General features: G+C 43.3%; 1 protein-coding gene across 2 annotated transcripts in view; it reads left to right on the top strand.

The window, feature by feature from the left end:
• Positions 1 to 25,455, top strand: part of ME3 (malic enzyme 3) — a 128,957-nt gene that overhangs the window by 100,613 nt on the left and 2,889 nt on the right. For both annotated transcript variants that reach the window (XM_066587184.1, XM_066587192.1), the window contains exons 9-13: positions 10,319 to 10,416; positions 14,916 to 15,029; positions 22,305 to 22,410; positions 23,657 to 23,799; positions 25,097 to 25,270. In XM_066587184.1, the coding sequence (XP_066443281.1) occupies positions 10,319 to 10,416; positions 14,916 to 15,029; positions 22,305 to 22,410; positions 23,657 to 23,799; positions 25,097 to 25,270 (635 nt within the window). The remainder of the gene's footprint in view (positions 1 to 10,318; positions 10,417 to 14,915; positions 15,030 to 22,304; positions 22,411 to 23,656; positions 23,800 to 25,096; positions 25,271 to 25,455) is intronic.

Below are 25,455 nucleotides of genomic sequence, written 5' to 3' on the forward strand. Positions count from 1 at the left end.
ATAATACTGCTCCCTATGTACAAGAATATAACTACTATAATACTGCTCCCTATGTACTAGACTAAAACTACTACAATACTACCCCTATGTACAAGAATATAACTACTATAATACTGCCCCCTATGTACAAGAATATAACTACTATAATACTACCCCCTATGTACAAGAATATAACTACTATAATACTGCCTCCTATGTACAAGAATATAACTACTATAATACTGCCCCTATGTACGAGAATATAACTACTATAATACTGCCCCGTATGTACAAGAATATAACTACTATAATATTGCTCCCTGTGCACAAGAATATATCTACCATAATACTGCCCCCTATGTACAAGAATATAACTACTATAATACTGCCCCTATGTACAAGAATATAACTACTATAATACTGCCTCCTATGTACAAAAATATAACTACCATAATACTGCCTCCTATGTACAAGAATATAACTACTATAATACTGCCCCTATGTACAAGAATATAACTACTATAATACTGCCCCCTATGTACAAGAATATAACTACTATAATACTGCCCCCTATGTACAATAATATAGCTACTATAATACTGCCACCTGTGCACAAGAATATAACTACTATAATACTGCCCCCTATGTACAAGAATATAACTACCATAATACTGCCTCCTATGTACAAGAATATAACTACTATAATACTGCCCCCTATGTACAAGAATATAACTACTATAATACTGCCCCCTATGTACAATAATATAGCTACTATAATACTGCCACCTGTGCACAAGAATATAACTACCATAATACTGCCTCCTATGTACAAGAATATAACTACTATAATACTGCCCCTATGTACAATAATATAACTACTATAATACTGCCCCCTATGTACAAGAATATAACTACTAGAATACTGCCCCCTATGTACAAGAATATAACTACTATAATACTGCCCCTATGTACAAGAATATAACTGCTATAATACTGCCCCCTATGTACAATAATATAACTACTATAATACTGCCACCTGTGCACAAGAATATAACTACTATAATACTGCCCCCTATGTACAAGAATATAACTACTATAATACTGCCCCCTATGTACAAGAATATAACTACTATAATACTGCCCCTATGTACAAGAATATAACTACTATAATACTGCCCCCTATGTACAAGAATATAACTACTATAATACTGCCCCCTATGTACAAGAATATAACTACTATAATACTGCCCCCTATGTACAAGAATATAACTACTATAATACTGGAATTGAACAGAATCCTGTTAGAACGAAGTCTAAAGTCTGCAGTTTTGGCCCCTATGTTACTAATAGCAGCTTGTCCAGTTGTCCAGGTACTCTTGGATGCCATTTTTGGCCATCCAGATGGAGCCCCAGGACTGGACGCTTCTAAGAGGGTATAGACACTGGAGCAGCAGACTCGTAGTTTCTGTATTTACTATTAGATGACTGTCTTCACATTTAGCAGGGCTCTTCCTGTAGTTTGCTGTAACTCCATTCTCTGCTGCGGTCCATCAGTAATTAGAGGAGAGTTGTGTGACCAATAACTCCCAATAAACTCAGACAATGTATTTTTTCCTGACTGATCATCCAGTACTCTCCATGTGCAGCCGCTTCTCCAAAGACTTTTAGGGGCATTTTCTGAAGGCTTATTGTTTCCATTATTTTTGTTTGGTTTCCCGCCAAGGCATTCGGTGATCAGGAAACTGATATACAAAGAAAAATATGGACACCCTTAATGTACAAGTAGAATTATCATTGTGACACCGGGGCAGGACGACAGCCCCAGCTGTGAGACTGATGAGAGTTGTGTGGAATGTGCATCCCATAGAGTAACAGAGCCGCAGAATGTGTGACACGACGCCACCAACAGTGACTGGTCATCAGGTCCCTTAGCCGACTACAACTCTGGTCCTTTCCGTTATACATGCCTCACTGCAGGGTCCTGGAATCTAAGCACTTAGTCAGAAGGAAGGGGCTTCCTCTGCCACCCCATTAACACCCTATGGCACAATTATGGTGTACCAATGGGCTTGCATGCCAGCTGGGTGCCCAGTGAAATCCCCCTGGGTCTGTCATCTTTGTACTCCTTTTAAAGGGGTTATCCAGATCTGAAATATCAATGGCATATTCTTAGCGCAGGTCATCATTAGTTGGTCGGTAGGGATCTGCAGCTCAGGACTGCAGCGCAGTGGCTCCGCGAACAGCTGATCACTGGAGATCCTGAGTGGCTTACACCGCCAGTCCACTATTGATGACCTATCCTGAGGATACTGTTAACCACTGGCATAACTATAGGGGATGTGGTTGCACCCGGGCCCAGGAGCCTTAGGGGGCCCATAAGGCCTCTCTTCTCCATATAGGGAGCCCAGTACTATTAATAAAGCATTATAGTTGGGGGCCCTGTTACAGATTTTGCATTGGGGCCCAGGAGCATTAAGTTACACCTCTGCTGTTAACTATATTTTAGGCTTCGACAACCCCTTAAGCCCTAACACAGTGTATGTCAGTTTTAATGGACAAACATAGTACACTGGATTACAGAAATGATCAAATAATCAAAGGTTCAAATCCCAGAGTAGGACTAAAAGGAAAAAATGGTGAAAACAGTTTAAAAAACTTTTTAGGATGAAAAAAAAATCTAATGTAATTTTTTTGTAGGGCTTAAAATGTAAAAATTACACATTTTATATTGCTGCTTTCTGTTTTTTCCTACCTCCAAAAAAACAAATAACAACCCGCCCTCCAATGGGCCTTGGAATATGGCAGCACAAAAACTGGGGATCGGGCATGTCTAGCCGCCGCTTGTTCTCCCTGCATTTTTAATCCCCGCCCTCTGAAAAACTACAGAGCAGTGCAGAGAGAACAAACGGCAGCTAGATGCGCCTGAACCCCGGCAGACAGGTGAGTATACTGTATATATTTTTTAATTTTTTTACTACAGCTAGGGATGGTTTTCAGGTAAGGGCTTATATTTAAGCGGGGGTGCTGGCGTCCTATTGCTTTCAATGAGGCAATGCCATGCCCGCTGAAATCGGTGTGAAAGCTTTGCGATCCGGAACGGATCAATGGCTTTCCCATTCATTTCAATGGTAAAAAATTGATTTGACTTCCGAGTGTTTTGGGTTAAGAGCTCCGTCAAATTAAACTCCTAACCCAAGGCACCGCTGTACTTTTTGTCCCTATAGTGTATACTGCCCAGTAAGCGCACTAAAAGCAAAACTCCAAATATAGTGCTGGAATTATTACTTTTTCTACCACGCCCCCCTCCCCCAATAGAAAAAAAATTGATAAATGCTATACATTATATGTACCGAAAATCGTGTCATTAAAAAAAACCTCATCCCACAAAACAACAAGCCCTTTGTATCCAGATCTGCCATGGAATTGGCCGCTGTGGAAATCCCAACCAGTATGCAGATGTGGATGCAGAATTTAGCCCTCTTCAACTCAAACGCATCAAAATCTGCACGTTTATTTGTGGACTTTGGCGCAGATTTTTCTGCACCGCTGTAAATCCCGGTACATGTGAAAGCGTCCTTTAATGGCCGTATCAATAAAACGTTTATGGCGTTTGGACTCGGCAGATAAAAAAATGGCAAAACAAAAATTGCTGCATTCCTAAAGCTGAAACGATCTGCATCCCTAAAACACGGATCCCATCCCAGACTTTATGATCTTTGCGCAGTTTATGCTGTGAAAGTCTCATAGATGTAAAGCCCACGTTAGATCGAGCGGTTTGCACTATAACTGTGCAGCACGAGCGCAGACCGTGAAAGAGCGATCAGATCCGTGGGGTCGGCACCCGTCTCCGGTTCTGGCCCTCACTGTAGGTGGGAAGCAGACAGGCGTGCCTGGCTACAGTGTTTCCGGTGGACCGCTCCTCTCGTGGCCGTGTTTGGCTGAGACGGGCTCACCCCTGTAGATTTAGGTGCGCAGTGCTCGGCCCCCATCGGTTTGTGCTCCTTTAACGGAAAACTCCTTGGAATTTGAACTATAAAATGAATAATAAATCCTCACTGAATGTAAATGACAACGGAAGCGCAGAACACCGCGGATATCCTGCATGCTGAAACACTGCCCCCTAGTGCTCGTATAAGGAACTGACGCTCCTCTGTTTTCTGTGTGATTAATCCGGGGAGCACATAGGACTATATAATATATACCGTATATATCGCCACTACAAAATAACTCAATGATGTATGGGGGTTTTCCTAATTATGCGGCTAAAAAGGTGCAGGCTGCCACACCAATGGTCCTAAATGGATTTTCCCGTTATATACCGTATACTTGCTCATAGTGTTGTGAACGTTTTTTGAGTTTCTAAACAAATTTAATGCTTTCTGTCAGTGAATGGGAACATTCTTGTTTGTATCCACTGGCTGAAAATCACTAGAAAACTGAGCAGTTTGTACAACTGAGGGATTGTACAGATATAACGGCCCGGATACAACTGCTAAGAAATCTGTGCGCTTTTAGCCTCTGTCAGACATCCATAACCAGACAGCGGAACTGATGCCACTAGGAAACCACGGATTTAGTTTTCTCACTAATTATAATCTTTATTTCTGTAGTGCCAACATATTGTACAAATCGGAGCGTAGCTGAACAGACAAATCCGACATTACATGCAGTATTATACTATAGGGGTGAGGGCCCTGGTCACAAGAGCTTACAATCTATGAGGAGATGGGGGGACATGAGGTAGCAGTGCTTGTTCTGTGAGGCCCCCTGCACACGGGCGGAAATTCCGTGGCTAGATTTCCCGCAGAATTTCCGCCCGTGCCCGCCTGAATAGGATTTCATTAGATAAAGCAATCCTAGGCAGACAGCTGTGATTTGTCCACGTGAAAACACATGCGGAAAGCAAATCGTGGCATGTTCTATTTCTGTGCAGGTCTTGCTGAGGTCCGCACAGAAATGGCAGTGGTGACGGGCCGGCCCCTCTTTGCGCATGTGCCGGCTGCCCGGCAGGAGACGCTGGGAGCAGGTAAACCGCAGGCCTCTGCAGGAGCACGGGACCGCATCCCGCTGTGAACATTATCGCAGCAGGGTCCGACCCGGCCGTCTGCGGCCTAAGCCATCTTTTATATAAATATTGTAGTATACATAAAGCTGTAAGAGTCGCTCGCCAGTACATAAATACAGATATGAGGTGCGTTGGGGTGTACGGGTTGTGGGTGATACACTGGGATGAAAGGATTAGATTCTGTAGGGAAGTGTAGAAGAGGGGTAAACAGAGGAGAGTTAGCTTAGGGAAAGTGATAGACCTCCGGAAAGAGATGTGTTTTAGGTCTCACTTTAAATTGGATATTGGTGAGGAGCCTAATTCTGGGGTAGAGCATTCCAGAGAGCTGGTGCAGCTCGGGAGAAGTCTTAGAGATGGGAGGATTGGATTATGGAGGAACTCAGTCTAAGATCATTAGCAGAATGGAGAAATCTGTATGGTGGTAGACACAGATGCGGAAGGAGATATAGAGCGATGCAGCACTGTGGAGGCCTTATGGGTGAGAGAAATCAATATAAACTGTATTCTATTAGTGGATGGGCAACCAGTGTAGTGACTGGTATAGGGTGCTGGCATCGGTGTAGTGACTGGCACAGAGTGGAGGCATCAGTGCAGTGACCAGCACAGGGTGAGGCATCAATGTAATGACTGGCACAGGGTGGGAGTATTGGTGTAGTTACTGGCAAAGGATGTAGGTATTGGTGTAGTGACTGGCACAGGGTGGGAGTATTGGTGTAGTTACTGGCAACATATGTAGGTATTGGTGTAGTGACTGGCACAGGGTGGGAGTATTGGTGTAGTTACTGGTAAAGGATGTAGGTATTGGTGTAGTGACTGGCACAGGGTGGGAGTATTGGTGTAGTGACTGGCACAGGGTGGGAGTATTGGTGTAGTGACTGGCACAGGGTGGGAGTATTGGTGTAGTTACTGGCAAAGGATGTAGGTATTGGTGTAGTGACTGGCACAGGGTGGAGGCTTTGTAGCAGTGACTAGCCCAGGGTGGAAGCATCAGTGTAGTCACCAGCACAAGGTGGGGGATCAATGTAATGACTGGCACAAGGTAGGAGCACCGGTGTAGGGCAGAAAGATGAGCCTGGCTCACTAGCAAGTTACAATAGTACTATGTCACAGGTTACAAAAGACCGGATAAACAGACACCTATGAACCAGCCCTTACAAATATCCAGTCTATACACTCATCTGTGAGCCAAACTACAAGGACTCTATACTGATTATATATATATATATTACCTGCACTGCTACATTGTAGCAATAAATCTGTGCTGTTATAATCAGATGATAGATTGTCTATACTGAATATTTACTACTCAGATATAAGATGTAATACATTGTTAACGGTTTTAAGCCTTGGGATGCACAAAGAACGTTTTAGTTTATTGACAGCAAGCAGAGATCTTGACAGAAGTATATTACAAAGTTGCAGAACATTTCAGTGTACAGTATACTTTCTGACCATAACATTTCCCATTAGTTCTCGCCTCGCTGCCTTATGTGACTGCACTGTTTCCCATCATGTAAGCGGCTGATGTCACCCTCTGGGTACTACGACGGGCATCCCGCCATGTGTCTATAATGGTTTCCTCTTAGTAAGTGAAAGCCTGAAAGTCCTACTGAATTTCTAATCCCTCCAGATCCCGAGCGGCTATAATATGGAGGTGTAAATTCCTTTGACGTTTTTCTCGGTCACATAATACACATAATATGGTAATGATCCTCGCTGAGCCGCCGAGGCCTCCGGGATTGTGAACTCCACCCAGCGCTCGCTATATAATAATAAGCTCATCTGGCGCGGCTTCTTGGCTCACTTTTCCTATTTTAATGCCATTTCCATTAAGTAGTCACAATATGAATATTCAGATCTTGTCATAGTGTTACTACTAATTCTGAGGTCTCTTATATCCATGGGGTGCACAGAACCTATAGGACTCCATGGCAAAATCAGAATGGACCCTACACCCCACTGAGTGTCCTGCAAATGCTACACATTTATTAAAATGGAGCGGTCACATCCTCTGATCAGCCGAGCCATCTGCATAACTTTGCAGCTGCGTCTCCGTTAACTTTATCACAGTTGGTTTGTTTCTATGATACCCCCCCCCCCCCTCCAATTCTCCTACAATGGCTCCTATTAGATTTGTAGTACAGCGCCATGGAGGGCGAAAGGGAGAAACCTATCAAGAGAAAAGTAGGTCAAGCCAACCCTTGTTGGGACCGTCTTCCACTTGGAAACAGATATCCCCATTGCGAAAGAACCTGCGGATCAAGAATAGGTCACTATAGTCACATATGGAACCACCGCAAAGCCCCTATACATGGAAGGCAATCATGCTTGGCCACGAGTGATAGCCTATGACAGCGCCAGTATTCCGTCAGGGGGGCAGTATCCACCACTCACTGTCAATAGATAACGTCAGGTTTGATTGACACTCGACAAACGTTATAATTCTGGTCACCTGCAGCCGCCACTAGTGGGAGCTCACTGTATATGACATATATAGATAGTACTGAACTTAAAGGGGTTGTACCACAATCAACTTTTATCCACTATCCTTAGGATCGGTGGAGTTATCACTGCTATGGTCGCTGCTCCATTTATTTCCATGGGGCTGATGCAACAAGCCAAGCACTTGTACTCGGCTATGTCCCATTGAAAATGAATTGAGCAGCACTGCGTATGTGTGACCAGCACTCTATTCAGTCTCCTCAGTGCGGCGAGTGCAATGAGTAGTATGGAAGAAATTGGACCCCATTTTTGGAATTGGTTGGAGTATCAGCAGTATACCCCCATCAATCAAACTTTTATCACCTAGTCTATGGACAGTTGATAAGACTTTTAAGATAATTAAGATAATTTTTGAAGGTGTAGTTCTCTTGCAGACTGCAGCAGGTTTTTTTTCTAGTATTTCCCTATATGTTAGTGTATTAAAGGGGTTTTTGCAGTAAAAACTTTTCCCCCTCTTCTCAGGATAGGGGATAAATGTCTGATTGTTAGGAGTCTGATTGTTGGGACCCCAGAGATCCTGAGACCGACCTGAATGTCGCATGTGAACAGAACAGCACTGCTTATGCTTGTCAACTACTCTAACTGCTTCTGTGGGACAGAATGCCACTCCATTCACATGGGGCATTTGAGTGCGTTGTTCTCGGCATGACTGGGGTCCCAGCGGTCGGACCTCCACCGGCCAGACATTTCTTGTGGCTGATATCTCTGAGGTAAATGTAGTTAATGATAAAAAAAAATCCTTTCATTTTACTTTCCACTTCACAAGCCTCACAGACAGATTGTTTTAGAACTCGTCATCTTTAGTGACATCATGTCTTGCATTCCAGAGATCTTTTTCCTCTTCGATAGTCTTAATATTGTTCAGCCATAACTTCTACATCCCCTTTAAAGCCCCCAGCAGAGCAAAGCCACTGACCCTGCAGGAAGGCACAGTGGGATGTGAGGTCCTGAACCCTGAGGGTTAACAGCAGACCAGCACATTTCGGAATGCCTAAGTCAATGGAGCATAGAGCATGATGTAACCATAGATCAGCAAAAGATAAGTTAATCATTAGAAGAGTATCTAGATAGAAACGTATTTCTTGTCTTGCAATTCTCCAGCATCTAATTGGTTGATTTGGTTAAAGTCTTCATTAAGCGATTATCTGCTCAGTTTATAATCTTCGCTCTCTATATGACCCAAAGAATGGACTCCTCTATAAAGGAGTCATAAGAAAAACGAAGTACACCCCTAGGCTTTATTTACACAAGTGTATATATGCAGCTATTTAATGGATTCAATGCATTCCTTCTGATGGCCGGCATATTTAGGTGGGTAAATAGCTGCGTATATACGCTCGTGTGAATAAAGCCTTACTGTTTCCCCAGGAGTTAAAGGGTAAGTATCAACCAGCTGCTGCTAATCAAATACCGTCAACTAATTGATTGTCAGCAAGTGTGACCACCTCTGTAAAAGCTGATGTTTTGGGAGCTTGCTGGTCTGGAGCATTCAGGCATGTGTTAACACAATACCAGGGACTAGAAACATCAGCAATAATCTTAGAGAAGCAATTGTAGCTGCCTATCAATCTCAGAAGAGTTATAAGGGCATTTCCAAACAATTAGGAGTCTATCATTCTACAGTGAGAAAGATTATTGACAAGTGGAAAGCATTCAAGACAGCAGACCGTTTTCCCAGGAGTGGACGTCCCAGCAAATTTACCCTAAGCTCAAACCGTGCAATGCTCAAAGAAGTTGCAAAAAAACAAAGAGCTACATTTCAGACTGCAAAGTCCTCAGTTAGCATGTTGAATGTTCAAATTCATGACCGTACAACTAGAAACAGACTGAACAAATATGGCTTGTGTGGAAGGGTTGCCAGGAGAAAAGCCCTTATTTGTAAAAAGAAGGTAGTAGCACGGCTAAAGTTTGCAAAGTTGCATTTGAACAAACGACAAGACTTCTGGAACAAAGTCCTTTGGATAGATGAGACCAGAGTGGAGATGTTTGTCCATAATGCCTAGTGCCAAGTTTAGCGAAAACCAAACACAGCGTATCAGCAGAAACAGCTCATACCAACTGTCCGGCATGGTGGTGGAGGGGTGGTGACTTGGGCTTATTTTACCGCTCTGGGCACCTTGTAGTCATTGAGTTGACTGTGAACTCTTCTGTATACCAAAGTATTCTAGACCTAGATGTGAGGTTATCTATTGAAAAGCTAAAGTTTGTCCGAAACTTGGCCATGCAACAGGACAACGATCCCACGCACATCAGCAAATCTACATCAGAATGGCTGAACAAGGAAAGAATCGAGGTTTTGCAGTGGCCCAGTCAGGCTCCAGACCTCAACCAAACCTTAAGAGAGCTGTGCATAGACAAATGCCCACAAACCTCAATAAACTGGAGCAATATTGTAAAGAGTGGGCTGAAATTCCTCCAGAATTCTGTGTGAGGCTTAGTCATACAAAAAAGGATTACTTCAAGTTATTGCTGCTATAGGTGGTTCGACTAGCTCATGGTGTGTGCTTAATTTTCACACACTGCGTCTGCATTTTGACCTAGTTTATGTTAAATAATGACCTGGTATAATTTGTCAGGTGTTGCTGTTTCATCTGAGGTTTTATTTATCGAATTTTAAGACCGCTTAAGGACCAGATTTTTGTATTATGACCCGATACCATAAAACCACAGTATTCAAAGAGGGTGTACTTAGTTCTTCTCATGACTGTATGTATACTAGAGTATATCCCCTATGACATGCAGTGATGATTTGTTCTCTGTGTTGTGTTTCAGGGACGGCATCGGTGGCTGTGGCCGGTCTTCTAGCTGCTCTCAGGATCACAAATAACAAGTTGTCCGACCATAAATTTGTCTTTCAAGGAGCTGGTGAGGTAAGAGCAGAAGAACCCTGCAATGTGACAATATTGTTGTAATGTGCAGCACCTACATTGGCGACTATGGGATCTGACCGCTCAAGAGGTCCAGAGACAACGGCATTTCTCTCTAGAAGTCTTGTCTCAACTTCTCCACCTCATGCCTTTCTTGGGAACCTGTGCTATTGAACCACACCAGAGACCCAATAGGGACCGTTCACAGGGGATGGAATATTCCACAACAACATTGGCATCTGACAATGTTCACCACGCTGGATAAATAATGTGTTACTTTGATAGGTCAGACTGTTACGGACGCAGTCATACCAAATATGTTTTTGAGTTTTTATGGGGTTTTTTTATATATAAATACTAGAATGGGGCGGGGGTTAAACTTTTATTATCTATTGTTTTTTAATAACTAATAAAACTTTTTTTACTCATCTTTTTTAGTCCCTATAGGGGACTTAAACTTGTGATCACATACCTTGATAGGCAATCAGTCACACCTTGGGGGCCTGCAGAAGGCTCCACGCTGTCACGGCCCCTCAACACCCATTTGGGTAGTTGAAAGCCACTGTCAGCATTGACGCTGTTGTAGGTGGATGTCAGCTGTCAAAGACAGCCAGTAACTGCCGTGTATGAGCAAGATTGGCTTCTGATCCCACTCCATACAAACCCCGCACACCCTGAAAGTAACTGTACACATTCATCCCTATGGGAGAGCACACACAGACCTGGCCGAAAAGACTTATGTTGTGCACTCCATCTTTGAGAGGACACAGTTCTGGAACGGGGCGCCCGGTGAGTATGAAGCCCCACTCCCTGAACTCCCCGTTCCCCTACCTTTCAGCCCATGGTATAGTATGGGGATTAAAGGTGATGACAGGTTGCCTTTAAGTTCCCCCCTAAGAAGTCCCTGTTCCCTAAATACAGGCCATGTTCTGCATTACGCAAGGCTCCGCTTACTTTCCCCAGATGTGACCTTTTACTAAACACATGCTAATAGATCACATCAACCAGTCACTTTAAAAAATTCTTTCACTTTTTTTCGCTGAGCCCAAAATGGTCAGAATGTAAAAATATCTTCCCTCCGCTGTGAGACATTTGTGGGTGAGTCAGACCGGGGATGTCTGCTCTTATTTGGAGATTTCTAAGTTCGAAGTGACATTTTCTTCATATTGCTATGTAAGGTGAGTCCGGTACTGATCTGTCCGGGAGACTCATGTCACCTTCTGTACAATGAAGATACCGCAGGCAAGAGTCTGCATCAGAGACTACAATCAGGGGGGACATTTTCTACATGCACCTTCCTCTGATTTTGAGTGACATTGAGTGTTGTTCTCCATTCACAGCAAAAGCTGCGATAAGTTCAGACATTTGCTTTAGCGAATGTTCACACCGTTGGGATTTGCATGAGGCTGATCTGCCTTACATCCGTATCTGAAGTTACTGGAAAAGTTTCAAATATTACTTTTCGGTTCTACTTAAAAAGAAAAAAATCAGAGCTGATGTGCATTGACATGCCAAAAGTCCTGGGATAGCGGTATGTAAATTGATTATGAAGTGACATTACCTTACATGACGCTTGGGAACGTCGAGCCCTGTATAAGCTGTGAGGTGTTATCTAGTGAGTGAGGCTGAACACTGGCCAAGGCGACATAAATCCCATCTGTCTGGCAACAATGCCAAACAGTTGAGACATTCCGTTAGCAAAATCTGTGCGGGCATTTAACAGGCTTCAATCCACAGTGTTTTACCGGGAATATGTCATTAAATACATTACTGGCCACAGTGGACAGCACATTGGCTGTCCACAGTTAAAATAAATAAAATCAACTTATTCCGCATCGCTTTCAAGTAATTTATATTTACCACCAAGCTGGGTACTCATTTTATCGAACTCGGAAGGAACGAAGACTGAGTCAACCTTGAGTCGGCTACCTGAACCACACGGGGATTGAACCCACAACCTTCTGGTCATGAGCAAGAGCTTAAAGACTGCATTTTTGCTGTTGCTTAATGATTAGGACTGGCGGCGTTTGGCTAATATTGTCCATGAAAACAGACCGGTAACTCCAGCAGATATCACATCTATGTTCAATGCAGGAGGCGCTGCACATACTTCCTGTAGGTCAGTGCAGCATTCTTTACCTTCCATGGAATATGGCAGCAGAAGGCCCGCCAGAGGGCCTCTGTTATCACGACTATACTGGACATAGCATCTCACCTGGGCTTGTGAAGTTGATAACTGGGCCCTAGAGGACTGACAATAAGTGGCGTGGTCTGATGAGTCACAGTACCAGTTGTTTTGGGGTGATAGTAGAGCTCAAATGTGGCGCAGATCTAATGAGACTATAGACCCCAGTTTTCTACAAGGCACTATGTAGACTGCTGGTGGTTCCCTACTGGTTTGTGGTGTATTGTTATGGCATAGGTTGGGTCTACCAGTCTGCTTAAATACATCATTGACCAGTGCCTGCTATGTTTCACGGCTTGGTGACCATTTGAAGCCCTTCATAGACTTCACATAACCCCGCCATGATGGGAAATTGCAGCAGGATAATGCACTGTACTATTGGGCACAAGTTGGCCAGAACTGTTTCAAGGAATATTCTGGCGAGTTCCTATGAATATTGTGATTTGCACGCTCATCTGACATGAGCCTAAGCAAACATTTATGGGATGTGGTGGAGAGGTCCATTCACACCCGATCCTCCACCTACAGATACCATGGAGCTATCAGTTGGCTAACCAGACAGCATGGCTCCACATCCCTCCAGATGTCTCCCGTCCACTTGTCGAATGGATGCCACATTGAGTTGCTGCACCTGACTGGGCTAGAAGGCGTCCTACATAATATTGGTTCCTGTCCTCTTAGCTTCTGTCCCCTTCTGTCATGTCGGTGTATAAGTATCAATACAAGGAAAATATCTTAATAAAGTCACTGCTCTGTAAATAACACAGCAGACTCCATAAATCATCCAGGAACGGGGAGCCCTTACTATACTTATGAAAGTCCGGGAACAAAAGAATGTAACTTGAAAAAGGCTGTATCCCATGACCCCATTTCCAGTGAAGTTTCTTGGGCTAAATCCAAGATGGTTGATAGTCACTACTATAGTACAAAAAAGTTTTACCCCATCCATTTAAGTGTTCTACAAAGTACTTCTATCTTCGGAGTGGCCCTGACTTTTGAATCACCCGGTACATGGAACGCAATAATAATGCAGTATTCAATAATCTCTCAAGCCTCTGCTTCTGGGGACTGCCGATAGGCAGAATGTTATCTCGTACCTCTATGACCATGCAGGGGATTTGGAAGCTCATTAAGAAATCATACGCTGAGTTTGTGAAGATTTGATTATGTCACCTGCCTGTAATATAAATCCAAATATTCAGGCATGGAGCCCAGATAAGAAGGCAAATATTATTGAGCGTCTCATGTCAGGCTGGCACACCAGTTATGTAATTCCGACCTGTTATCACATCACTTACTGCCAGAACACTCACAACCAATCTGTAGACCAAATCTCACTTTGTCATTCAAACCGTCTGGGATTTTGGTTTTCATGTTGAATTAATCTGCGTGATCCAAGGCATTTCTAAATTGTTCCTTAACCCCTTTCTACACTATCCTACCAAAAGTATCCGGAGCAAGAATCAAAAGTAGTAGTTATTTCCATATGCTAATTAGGGTCCTGTGGCCCTAATGACTTCAATTATTCTCTGTGGCATACTTTCAACTAATATCTGATACACTTCAGCTGGTATTTCCCAAGTAAATGACCTGTACTCGTATTTCCTGACCTTTTCCAGTTCATCCCAAACATGTTCAGTAGGTTCAGGTTGGAACTCTGTGCAGGCAGTTGAATTGTGGAACATCCATATCCTCAGACCAGTGTAAAACCACACTGGACGTGTTACAAGGCACGTTGTCTTGTTGGAAGTATGGCCGACCATTCCCAGAGTATTACAACATAGTCGGCAGCATATTGTTGTCTATAATGTCAGGGTCATCTCCGTGCTCATGGTTCTTGTCACTACAACCAACGACGGACCGAGACCATGCCATGTAACACATCACCAGACCATAACGGAACCTTTGCATGACTTAACTGTTGGCACAACCCACTCAAGTAAAAGGTGTTCCCCAGAATCCTCCACACCCAGGTATGTCCAATCTGATTTGAAGCTGGAATAGCATGATTTGTCACTCTACAGCCAGTTCTTCCATTGCTCAACTGTCCAATGCCAACTCTCCTTGCACCCTTGTGGACGGGCCAATGTATCTTCTTTGAGAGAGTATATTTGCAGGATGAATGGAGGGGAACACCATCTGAAGTGTATCAGACTTTAGCAGAAAGAATGCCACGAAGAATATCCAATGTCAATAGGGCCAAAGGAGCCCCTCTAAATATAATTAAATACTACTTTTGATTATTGCTCAGATTTCCAATTACTTTTGTTGCAATCACTGTATTGTGTATGTACATAACATCGTCTTTATTCCTCAGGCTGCTATGGGAATAGCACATCTCATTATCATGGCTATGGAGAAAGAAGGCATTCCTAGAGACGAAGCCATCAAAAAAATCTGGATGGTCGATTCCAAGGGTCTTATAGTGAAGGTGAGTGGATACAATCAGACATTGCAGCACATGGGCTAGAACAGTTTATCAAAGGGAAACTGCCATTTCCACCTTCTAGGTATATGGACAATTAGACTATATCTTCTCCCGCCCAAAGATTTTACAGGTTGTAAATATTGCACTTTGTTACTGCGAGAGATCAGTTTGATATTCTACGTTATGGCATGTGTACATACTGTTTGATGCACCCACAATTTTGCAAGTTGATGCAAAGAGAGAATCCAGAAAGGTTTTAATATTTTTGTCTCTTTCCCAAGGGCGCTGCCAGTTATGTGATGTAAGGTAAATACAGTAGTAACATAGTGTAGACCTAACCTTCCTAATAGACGCTCATCACAATAACACTCTAGCACTAATACTAATACAGATCTGTAGTGTGCTCAGTATAGGAGGATGATATTCGCCGCGGCCATTATGGTATATGTCCCTCTGCCACCCAACTATACTACAGTGAAAGATTGGGGAGTGGGTCTCTGTTCCCTTGTGTGATGACTGGGTGTAGCACAATACACCCAGTGTCAGAGAGTTCAGGGAGACAGGAAGGGTAATAGTTAACTCACTTTTATTCAGTCCAACATCATCCAGGTGATAAAGGCTCAATTCCAGTTTTTCAAATCCAGTCCTGAAGGTAGTAGCTTTAATAGCCTCTCCGCTCCATACTGCTGATGTGGGTTTTTTCACCATGGCCCCGGAGTCTTCAGCCTGCACTATGCAAATTTTCTCCTTTAGAAGTCAGATCCAGAAACTGAACTGTCCCCTCAGACCAGCTGACTTAGATGGCCCTGTGCTACACTGCTTTGTAATCTTCTTATTCTCCTTCAGAACTTTCTTGAACACTACATGAATTTATCTAAGTTTTCCTCCATCCACCTTCCCTATGCTGATTGTCTGATAAGTGGGAAGCTGAAAGAAGCGGAGTCCTCCTAAACTATACTGTACTCAAGTCACCACCTTTAAAGGGGTTTTGTCATTTAAAAGAAAAATGATATACTCACCTATTCCTCCACAGACAGTCTTCTTAAGGCATCTTCTCATCCCTGAGCTTCTGCAGTGCCCCGGGTCACTTCACCTTCAGCTGGTCGGCTTGCTATGAAGACGGCATTTCGCACATTCCTTACGTGTAGGTCACATCACTGTGATGTAGCATTCACTGGCTAGGAAGGAATGCTCATCTATTGCAGAGACAGCAGGCATGTGCAGTCTCGGCAATAGCTCGGCACTCCCTGCTAGGCTGTGAACTGTGATGTAATGTACATCACCGGGCAGGAAGAAAACTCTCGGTAATATATGTAACCTCACAGGAAGCAGAGGAATCAGCCAGCTGAAGGGGAGGTGACCCGTCCCCCGGGACTGCAGGAGACAGGAGACTATGGTTGAGGTGAAGATCTGGTAAGAAGACTGCCTGGGGAGGAATAAGTAAGTATAGAATTTTTCTTTTTTAATGATAGAACCCCTTTAAGGCAAAGTGTAGCCGCAGTATAAAACACATTTTAAGGCCTAGTCCCAGAAATGTCAGGATGATTATGTAGTGACCGTTCTGGATCACTACTGATTGCGTCTCTCCAATTGAAAGTTGATCTTGTGAAACCTCTAGAGGTCAATGCTGGATTGTTTCACTTTTATGAATGACTCTTTGGGCTTTATTCACATGTTGCGGTTTGGTCGCTGTGGGGTCTAATAACGTCTGGTTAGAGATAAGCTGATGGTTTTGATTCTCTATCAGCTGATTACTAGGGAAAGTTTCAGTCATCCACATATTTTAGGGGTAATGTCAAGTTAAATGCCAACCATTCAAATTTGATAGGTGAAAGCTGCACAACTCTGCCACAGGCTGTGTTCCAAGAAAAGCGAGTGGAAAGGCTGCTGAGGGATCGACAACTATGGTGGCCCTTACTAGTACGCAGTGGACAACATCATGCCAAAGTAAATAAATGTGGAGAACACTCACTTGGAGATGGAAGGGGGAGAGTAAACTCTCACACTCCTAAGAAACCCCAAGACATTCAGGAGGGTTGTGAAATATAGCTGAAAGCTGGAGTCTTCATGCATCCATTTAAAGACCTTTATTAAACACTCAACACATTTCGAGGAGTTGACAACACAATTGCCTCTCAGGAGTGTTCAATACAGGTCTTTACACAGATACATGAAGGCTCTCGCTTCCACCTGTATGTCACAGCCATCCTCGATGTCTTTGGTGTTGTAATGGGTGAGAGAGTTTACTCTCCTCTTCCCCTTCAAATGAGTGTTCACTGCATTTAATTATTTACTTTGGCATGATATTGTCCACTGCCTACCACTGAATTGTGGTCAGTCCCTCAAGTCCACTTATATTACAACGACTCTGGTTTAGTTGTGGACAGTGGCTGCTGACCCAGACCTGGAGGTAGACCTGCCCCCTGATGGAGTGTTATTTGTGTTACTGCATGAATGGATTAGGTGTGATGCCAACGGGTGCCACACACCCATTGGGTATTGATCTTACATATTCTCTACACATGTCTTGACTCTTGGCACCCAAAGAGAACTCTTGCATTGTATACCCTTATAAAAGCTACTGATGTCACTTCTATATCAACTGGTTGGAAGGTCAAGTCAGTCATATAATTTAGGGACAGTATACTATTCTATGCCAGCCATTCAAATGTAATAGGTCGAAAGCTTTGCAGCTCTACCATAGGCTCTGTTCATATGTCAACATTTTGCCACTGTGCTATAATAAAGCCCGGCTAGCAATAAACCGCTGTTTGAGGTTCAATATCAATCGGTCTCCAGGGTAAGTTGTGGCTTCCCAGATATTTTAGAGGAAATCTAGAATCATGTGCCAGCAATTAAAATATAATAGGTGGCCAAGTCTGCCAAAGAGAGCGACATTGTTTCTTAGATGGTCTCTATGCTGGTTAATAGAGGGAGTTACGAGCAGAGAAAGCCTAATATGAAATCCCTAAAGGGGTTGTGATTTGTCCAAAGCTCTAATCCTGGCTGTTTAGTCCTATAGGTATTGCAATCAGTACTGATCACAGCACCTATATGGAAGAAAACAAAGGGAAAAGACTTCCTTTACTCTCCCCGTCAGCCCCATTGTTTTTGAAACCATTTTAAACATCAGTCTGGGGCCTAACACAGGTCCTAAGGACTGTCCAGTGAGGATGCCTGTCTAGATATAGTTAAGTTTAAATAAAGTTAATATAAAAAAATGAAAAAAGCTAAATTAACAACGTATTTCACAAAAACAAGGCCGTGTACGTCTACCGCAACTCAAAATATAAAATATATCATCAAAATCCTTGGAAGCAAAAAACAGAAATTTCTTCTGGTCCTGAAGGCCAAAAATAGCATATTCCTTAAAGGGTTATAGAGGAACCCTGTTAGACTTTACTGCCCATCTTGGCATGGGAGCGGGCTGGAATTTGCGGGTGATTGCTCCTATTAGCTGTTTGTTGCTTCTCGCAGATGCCAGGCTTTTCTGCCAGGAAATAAAGAGAACCATATTTCTGAAGCCTGGGACAAGGCGGTTTTATAATTTTGTGGGCAGTGAACGATTACCAATAAAATAAATGAGAATAGTGCCATTAATGGCGCACAGCAGATGGGCAAAAGCTCTATAAAGTTGTAGTTGTTGTTCTGCAGAAAAATCCAGAGACCACAATGTGGGTTAGCAAACATCTGTGGTCGCGTTCACTGCTCCCCGGTGACTAGTTAATCATATTGGCTGACACCAGAGGGACGGGACTGCAACTACAATGCAAGAGCTCATTGGTGGTTATTTGAAGATATCAATGTATCCTCTATCCACTAGATAAGGGATTAGTGTCTGATCCGTGAGGTCCGATCCCTGGGATTCCCACCAATCATGAGAACGAAGTCCTCCGTGTATGAATGGAGTGGGGGTCAAATGTGCACTTCATCTTTTTAGGACTTCTGGAGATAGCCAAGCACTTCACTGGGAAATAAGGTCCAAATGCAACTTCCTTTTACAGCTTTGGATTATGTTTGGATATAGCCATGGCTGACCTTAGCTACATGCGACCCATGGGGTCACACATGATGCCAGCCACAAGCTTGTAGAGGAGGAACCAGGCAGACTGTAGGCTGGGAGCGTTAATGACTCTTAGGTCTGCCAGATCAGATGATCTTCTTCCTCTGTGCAATGTGTTTTACTGTCCCATTGAAAATAATGGACGACGCGTTCCAGGTACATCACTCAGGTACATGAATCCATTCAAAGGAATAGGGTTCATATTTGTGTGAGATTTGTGCGTTTTGCAATGCACAAATCTCGTGCGATTTTCTTGGCCGTGTAAAAGCGGCCTACGGGCGGACACCCACTGGTGGTTTTTTTTTCTCCATTGCGCTGCGAGAGCAAGTGAAAACTCTCGCCTCGCAGTGCGCGAAAAAAAATGGGATGACGCTGGGATATCGCTAGTCTTTTCAATGGGTCCAGCGGCAGCAGCGCTATCCCCATTGAAAAGATATGGAGAATACCGCGGACTTCTGCCACAGCTGTGGCAGGAGTTTCCTTCATCCCCGCAGGGACCGGGGGATGAAGGAAAGCTGTGGCAGAAGTGCAGCATGCTATCCCATTGCTTTCAATGGGATCGGCGCTGCTGCCGGTCCCATTGAAAGCAGTGGTTTTTGGCAAACCCTGCAGTAAATTTTTCAGGCAGGGCTTTAAAAATCCCCGCCTCCTGAAAGGGCTGTGCTGATTGGCTGAGCACTCAGCCAATTACAGATAGTGCTTAGCTATTCATTCATGAATAGCTAAGATAGAAAATATCGCCAGTGTGTGTCAGCCCTAAGTCTGATTAGCACTTGTTACTTTATAACATGCTGTATTTATTTTAAAGGGGAGCTACTAAAAGCATTGCATAACATCACTGTTGCTGCACATTGAAGATGTGAAAAAGTCTAAAAGAAGCGATGAGGGAAAAAAATCGCGGCATGTCCTTCTTTTCTCACTATCCCCGGAATGCATCGCCCATTGATTTCAATGGGAGCTTTAATGCCTCGTATGGCTCTTACATGTCGTGTGATGTTCGATGCGAGATTTCCCATTTGGATAAACTGGAAACCCTTCCGATCCTCAATCACATGTGAAAATCACAAGAGAGGATTGGAACTTTACCAATGCAATTTTCCCTGGGAAACTCCTCACATCTGCGAGTAAATCGCACGTTCACGAGCGCAATATTGAACCGAGTTCCGCAGCCTGATATTGCGCTCACCTGTTTGTAGGAAGCCTTAATGTGAATCTTCTCCTCTTATGTCATTTTTAGTTAAAAAAATTCTGGACCGATTAATTTCTTAAGAGCTATTTTCTTATACAAAGCTCCAAACCCCCTGCATAGTTATAATGTAAAAGGTAACATTGTGTCTGCCTGTAGCCACCACTAGGAGGAGCTTACTGTATACAGTGTGCTCACAGTTCAATGTATAGACAAACAGCTCTTGAGCTCCCTCTAGTGGTGGCTGCCAGCAGGCAGAATCTTATCTTGCATGTGTCTATGCAGGGGAGTGACGCGCTGTATCAGAAAATTAATATGTTAAGAATTGTGAACCTACTTGCATTAATATAGGAAGAGTATGAAGAGAATCCAATCTATCAGGAGAAATCTTGTCTCATCGGGCACTAAGCTTCCTAATACGTACATCCCATTGGCACAACTAATGCTGCTCATCCTCCTTCACTTACATTCTGTACCAGATTAGTAATACCAATCATTTCAGCTCTATCATTTGGCGGAGTAATGCTGCTGCATGAAGGTCTGGTTTTCATTGAACTGTGGGTTCCGGTAATAATTATTGATAGAATTAAAGTGAAATGCCCGTCACCCGTGCCCTCGAGGAACACATGGCAATCGGTTATCAACCGAAAAGCCTCGGCTGGTTGTAGTGCTGCAGGAAAAATGTAGTAAATGTACAGAATAAGACCCCACGGCCCATCTAGTCTGCTCTTAAATTATAGCCCATCTGTGCGAAGGAATGATATGTTGTGCATTTGGACACATTAGGTGCAATGTCCACAGGCAGAATTGAATTGCGGAATCTGCAGGGGGCACCCGTGCAGACAATTCGCAGTTCAAGCCGCCCATAGAGAAACATGGACGTCCACACTGTAATTAAATCATGCAGATTTGTTTTGCGGACTTTTTGGTCTAGACAAATTGCAGTATGCCCCATTTCAGTGCGGATCCTCCACACATGGCTTCCATTGAAGTCCATTGAAGAACTGAATTGCGGATGGGCTGCGGAAAAGCAGGTGATTTAAAAAAAAATTCTCTACTGCTTATGTGCGCAGGCGGGCTGGACGACGCTTCCACACACATCCGCAGTGAAGACCCGGACGGGTAAGGCTAAACACTATCCTTGGCCACAGGCAGGGTTAGATTCTGCTGCGGGCTCCGAATGCGGAATCCGACCTGCTCATGGACATTACACCTTAGTTGGAGCACCAGAATTGTATTCAGCGACCTGTGTAGCACCTGTTCATCATATTGATTCCTGATATCCTCCTCTGACCCCTTTCGGTGCTAAGTTGTTTATATCCACAGGATCCAATTTCACTGTATGTTTTTCCTCGATCACGCCATTCTCTGTATACTCTCTACACCGTTACACAAGAAAACTCCGCAATGTCAACAGTGACCTGCTGGCCCGGCTAGTCTAGCACCGATGACCGGCCTCATTGGAAGTCACTCAGATTGCTGGATTTTTACATTCTTGTGTGGATTCCCACGGAAAACCTGTCACGTGATTTTATGCTGCACTCCGGGGTCATGGGGAGAATTTCCATACAGGGCCATATTTGAGCTAATGGGCCATTCAATGTATATGGACAGGCTGGGTCAGCCATTACTGGAGTCATTCTGACTTAGTGAATTACACATAAAAGGGGTCCTGAATGGGGTACGCCCCTCTATGACATCCATACGCCTAATAGGGAATATGGACAGGGTTCATCTTCATGGGACAATCATTTTAATGCTATCGGCTATACTCACACAAGGCAAAGTCAGATTGGCTCTTCCACCCCCTGTATTACTTAGGGAGAGGTGACTATTGACCCCCCCAGCATGTGAGTGAGGATTCTTGGGTAGTTTACACAGTCGTTGGCAGAAATTGACAAGAGAGACGTTAATTCTTGAAGACAATATTGTCTGCAACTTTTGTGTCATCTCCATCTACATCGAGGTTTGTCTCTATTCTGTTGTCAAAACCTCCAAACTTTCTGATCATTTTTCTGTTCTCTTAAAGGGAAGAGGAAACCTGAATCATGAAAAAGAGATGTTCACCCACGATCACCCTCCAGTGAAGACTTTAGAAGAAGCTGTGGAGGTATTAAAGCCTACTGCAATTATAGGTGGGTACAAAATGTAATGCGTCGTTATGCTTTACCTTAAACAGAGGCATGCATAGGATGATGAGGTCTACACCGCTACCTTCTCGGAGATGGAGGTAATTCACATCACCACATGCCCCCAATGTGAGGAACTGCCCTCATCCCAATCTGCAGCTCTTCTACTCCTGTGTCTACATGACAACACTTCCTGCTCAGGTTTTGTTGGTTCGTCCTGATCATGAGGAACATCAAATGACAGCTGTGTGTAGACTGTTGGACGGGGTTCTTTGGGTCCATCACTCATCTCTACAGAACAAGTACACATCAACTTATAATTACATTGTATTCTTTGTTGTCAACGTTGTACATAGAGGACAGATCCTCAAGAAGGTCTAATAGATTATTTGTGACCATCCCATAAGAAATAAACCCTAGTCTCCTCCAAATGGGGTTGTCTTCTGCCGGACCTTTACCAGAAGCTGGGAATCTAGAGGATTTTTGTGGGCCATTCGATCCCCAATGGGTGAACATTGATGTGAATGGTGAATTGGATCCACACAATGTCTTAGTCCCAAGACCAAATAAGGAAATGTTACCAAGGACATAGAGGTAGACTATCTGTAGATATTAGGGCCTTCAGTATCTTTTGTAGGCCTTGTTTAAATTTATGAAACTGAGCTTTAATTCCCTCCACCATTTTTGGTGTGTGTGTGTGTACATGTAGATGGGGTTAATTTTAAGTTTTATTTAAGTCAATATTCATTAGTATGACATCCTTTATATTTAATATACATATGCAGGGTATCCAAGTTAATGTTGTGACAAGACAAATAATGAGGTGGCTTCACTACATTGCTGATGTCCGAAACTATATGTTTGGAAAGCAGGGGGAAAACTAATTTAGGCGTTTTATTTGTAATTGCATGATTTAAGTGGCGGAATAGCAAAAGGTTTATGTCAGCAAGTTCTCAACATGTCCTCCTCCTGCTTTTTTACGACAAAGTTCTTCACAAAGGATGCATTAGCACTCAGCAGCGACGCAGGAAGCAAGCTGAGAAAATCGGGCTTTAAACTACTTGAAATTGACAGCTCAACGCCATCAGCAATGCAGTGAAGCCTACCTATTTGCCCTGTCACAACGTTAACCCGGACGCCCTATATACATTGTATATTATACAATAGTTTCTATTGTAGTTGTATTGACAAGCGGGTTGAACAATTACTGTGCATTGATAAATGATGGTGACATGTCTGTTGTTTCTGGTAGGTGTTGCTGCTATTGGAGGCGCGTTTACGGAAAAGATACTGAAAAACATGGCCGCTTTCAACAAACGACCAATTATATTTGCACTAAGTAATCCAACCAGCAAGGCTGAGTGTACGGCTGAGCAGTGCTATCAGCTAACAGAGGTAATGGAAGACTACTTCTGATGCGGCTGGTGTTCATGTGACCACATCTTCCAATGGTTCTAACTCTGCACAGCACTAGAGCCAATGGCAGATGGTCAGCTGACCAGTGAATGTGATGTCACACTGAACGATACATCATGCTATGATTCGAAAAAGGGGGACAGAATTTTGACAATATACACATATTATATTACTAAATCTCTCTTTTCTTAGGTGATTAAATTTGATTTAGGTTATCTTGGAAATCACTGGCAACCATAAAATAGTTTCCAGCAAGTCCCAGACTTGTTCCAGCCGATGGAACCGCTCATCTTACGAACAATGTATACCATTGCCCAAACAATTATTATTTGGATGTTTGGACACTGGTGCACATAGAGGACAAAGGCTCTATAAGAACGATAAACGATCATCCCCTTTCAGGAGCTGATTGACACCACCTCCCTTGGAAACACCAGTGGTGGGAAGTCCTGGTGCCCGTACCCCAATTTTCATTAGATGAAGAGAGGTCGAAGTAAACGGAGGATCTAAAGTGACCTATTGGCAGGCAATGACTTTAAAGAGAAAGACGTTGATAGTCTTGATTAAAATTATACTTTATTGTAATCCAGCAGGTAACGCGTTTCAAGGTACATAGACCTCTTCATCAGACAGCTGGATTAAATATATAAGAATCGGTCCTCATTAGTGGTGGCCACTGGTTCAGTCATCAATGGTTATGGCTGCTTTTGCATATTGGATCCTGAAGAATTAACACATTATTATATATTTAATCCAGCTATCTAGTGAAGATATCTTTGTATCTTGAAATGTGTTACCTGTTGGCTCAAAATAAAGTATACTTTTAATCAACACCAGTGACTTCACTCTCCTTCAAGTCATCTGTGAACAGGTCGTGCTTGAGCCTCAGCTTACCCTGAACTCTTTACGCTACAGCATACAACACTAACATGACCCTTGGTTGACTAGCATACCAGGCCGACAGCACCTATTCTGTGTTGTCCCCGTAGACACTGCACATCTGTATACCACTTCTGTCTCCAGGCATTCCTCTTAGGGGTGCTCTGTCCAATTTTTTCCTCCTTTGTTTCATCCCATTTTTATGACTTTGCTAAAATTGAAGCATCTATGACCATCTCACCACCAATCAAAATGGGGCTAAGACCACCATGGGATGGGCCTCCTCTCTCCCGAGGCCCCATGATAGAGTTGTCCTTACCTACTGATAACCACTAAATGTATCTATTTTTTTAAATCTGGATTATTAAATTCATAAAATGTGTCTTTCATGCACCAGGGTCGTGGTATATTTGCCAGTGGGAGCCCATTCTCCAAGGTGACTCTACCAAATGGACAGACCTTCTACCCAGGTCAAGGAAACAACGCCTATGTCTTTCCTGGCGTGGCTCTGGGAGTCATTGCATGTGGTGTCCGCCATATCTCTGAGGACATCTTCCTGACCACAGCAGAGGTACGTATTTCTAGCCTTTAATTCCTGCAAAGCTCCACTTCTCATAAATGTTTTCTATATGGCGTGTAAAAATCCAGTTACTGTGTAATATATCTACCAGACAGGTTTTTTTCAGTTCACTTTATAATGTAACCACATGGAAATCATCAACAAGCTGCAGTTGTCAGACCTTCTAATAGATTTTT

The sequence above is a fragment of the Eleutherodactylus coqui genome, chromosome 1 (assembly GCF_035609145.1).
Source record: "Eleutherodactylus coqui strain aEleCoq1 chromosome 1, aEleCoq1.hap1, whole genome shotgun sequence".
Taxonomy (NCBI): domain Eukaryota; kingdom Metazoa; phylum Chordata; class Amphibia; order Anura; family Eleutherodactylidae; genus Eleutherodactylus; species Eleutherodactylus coqui.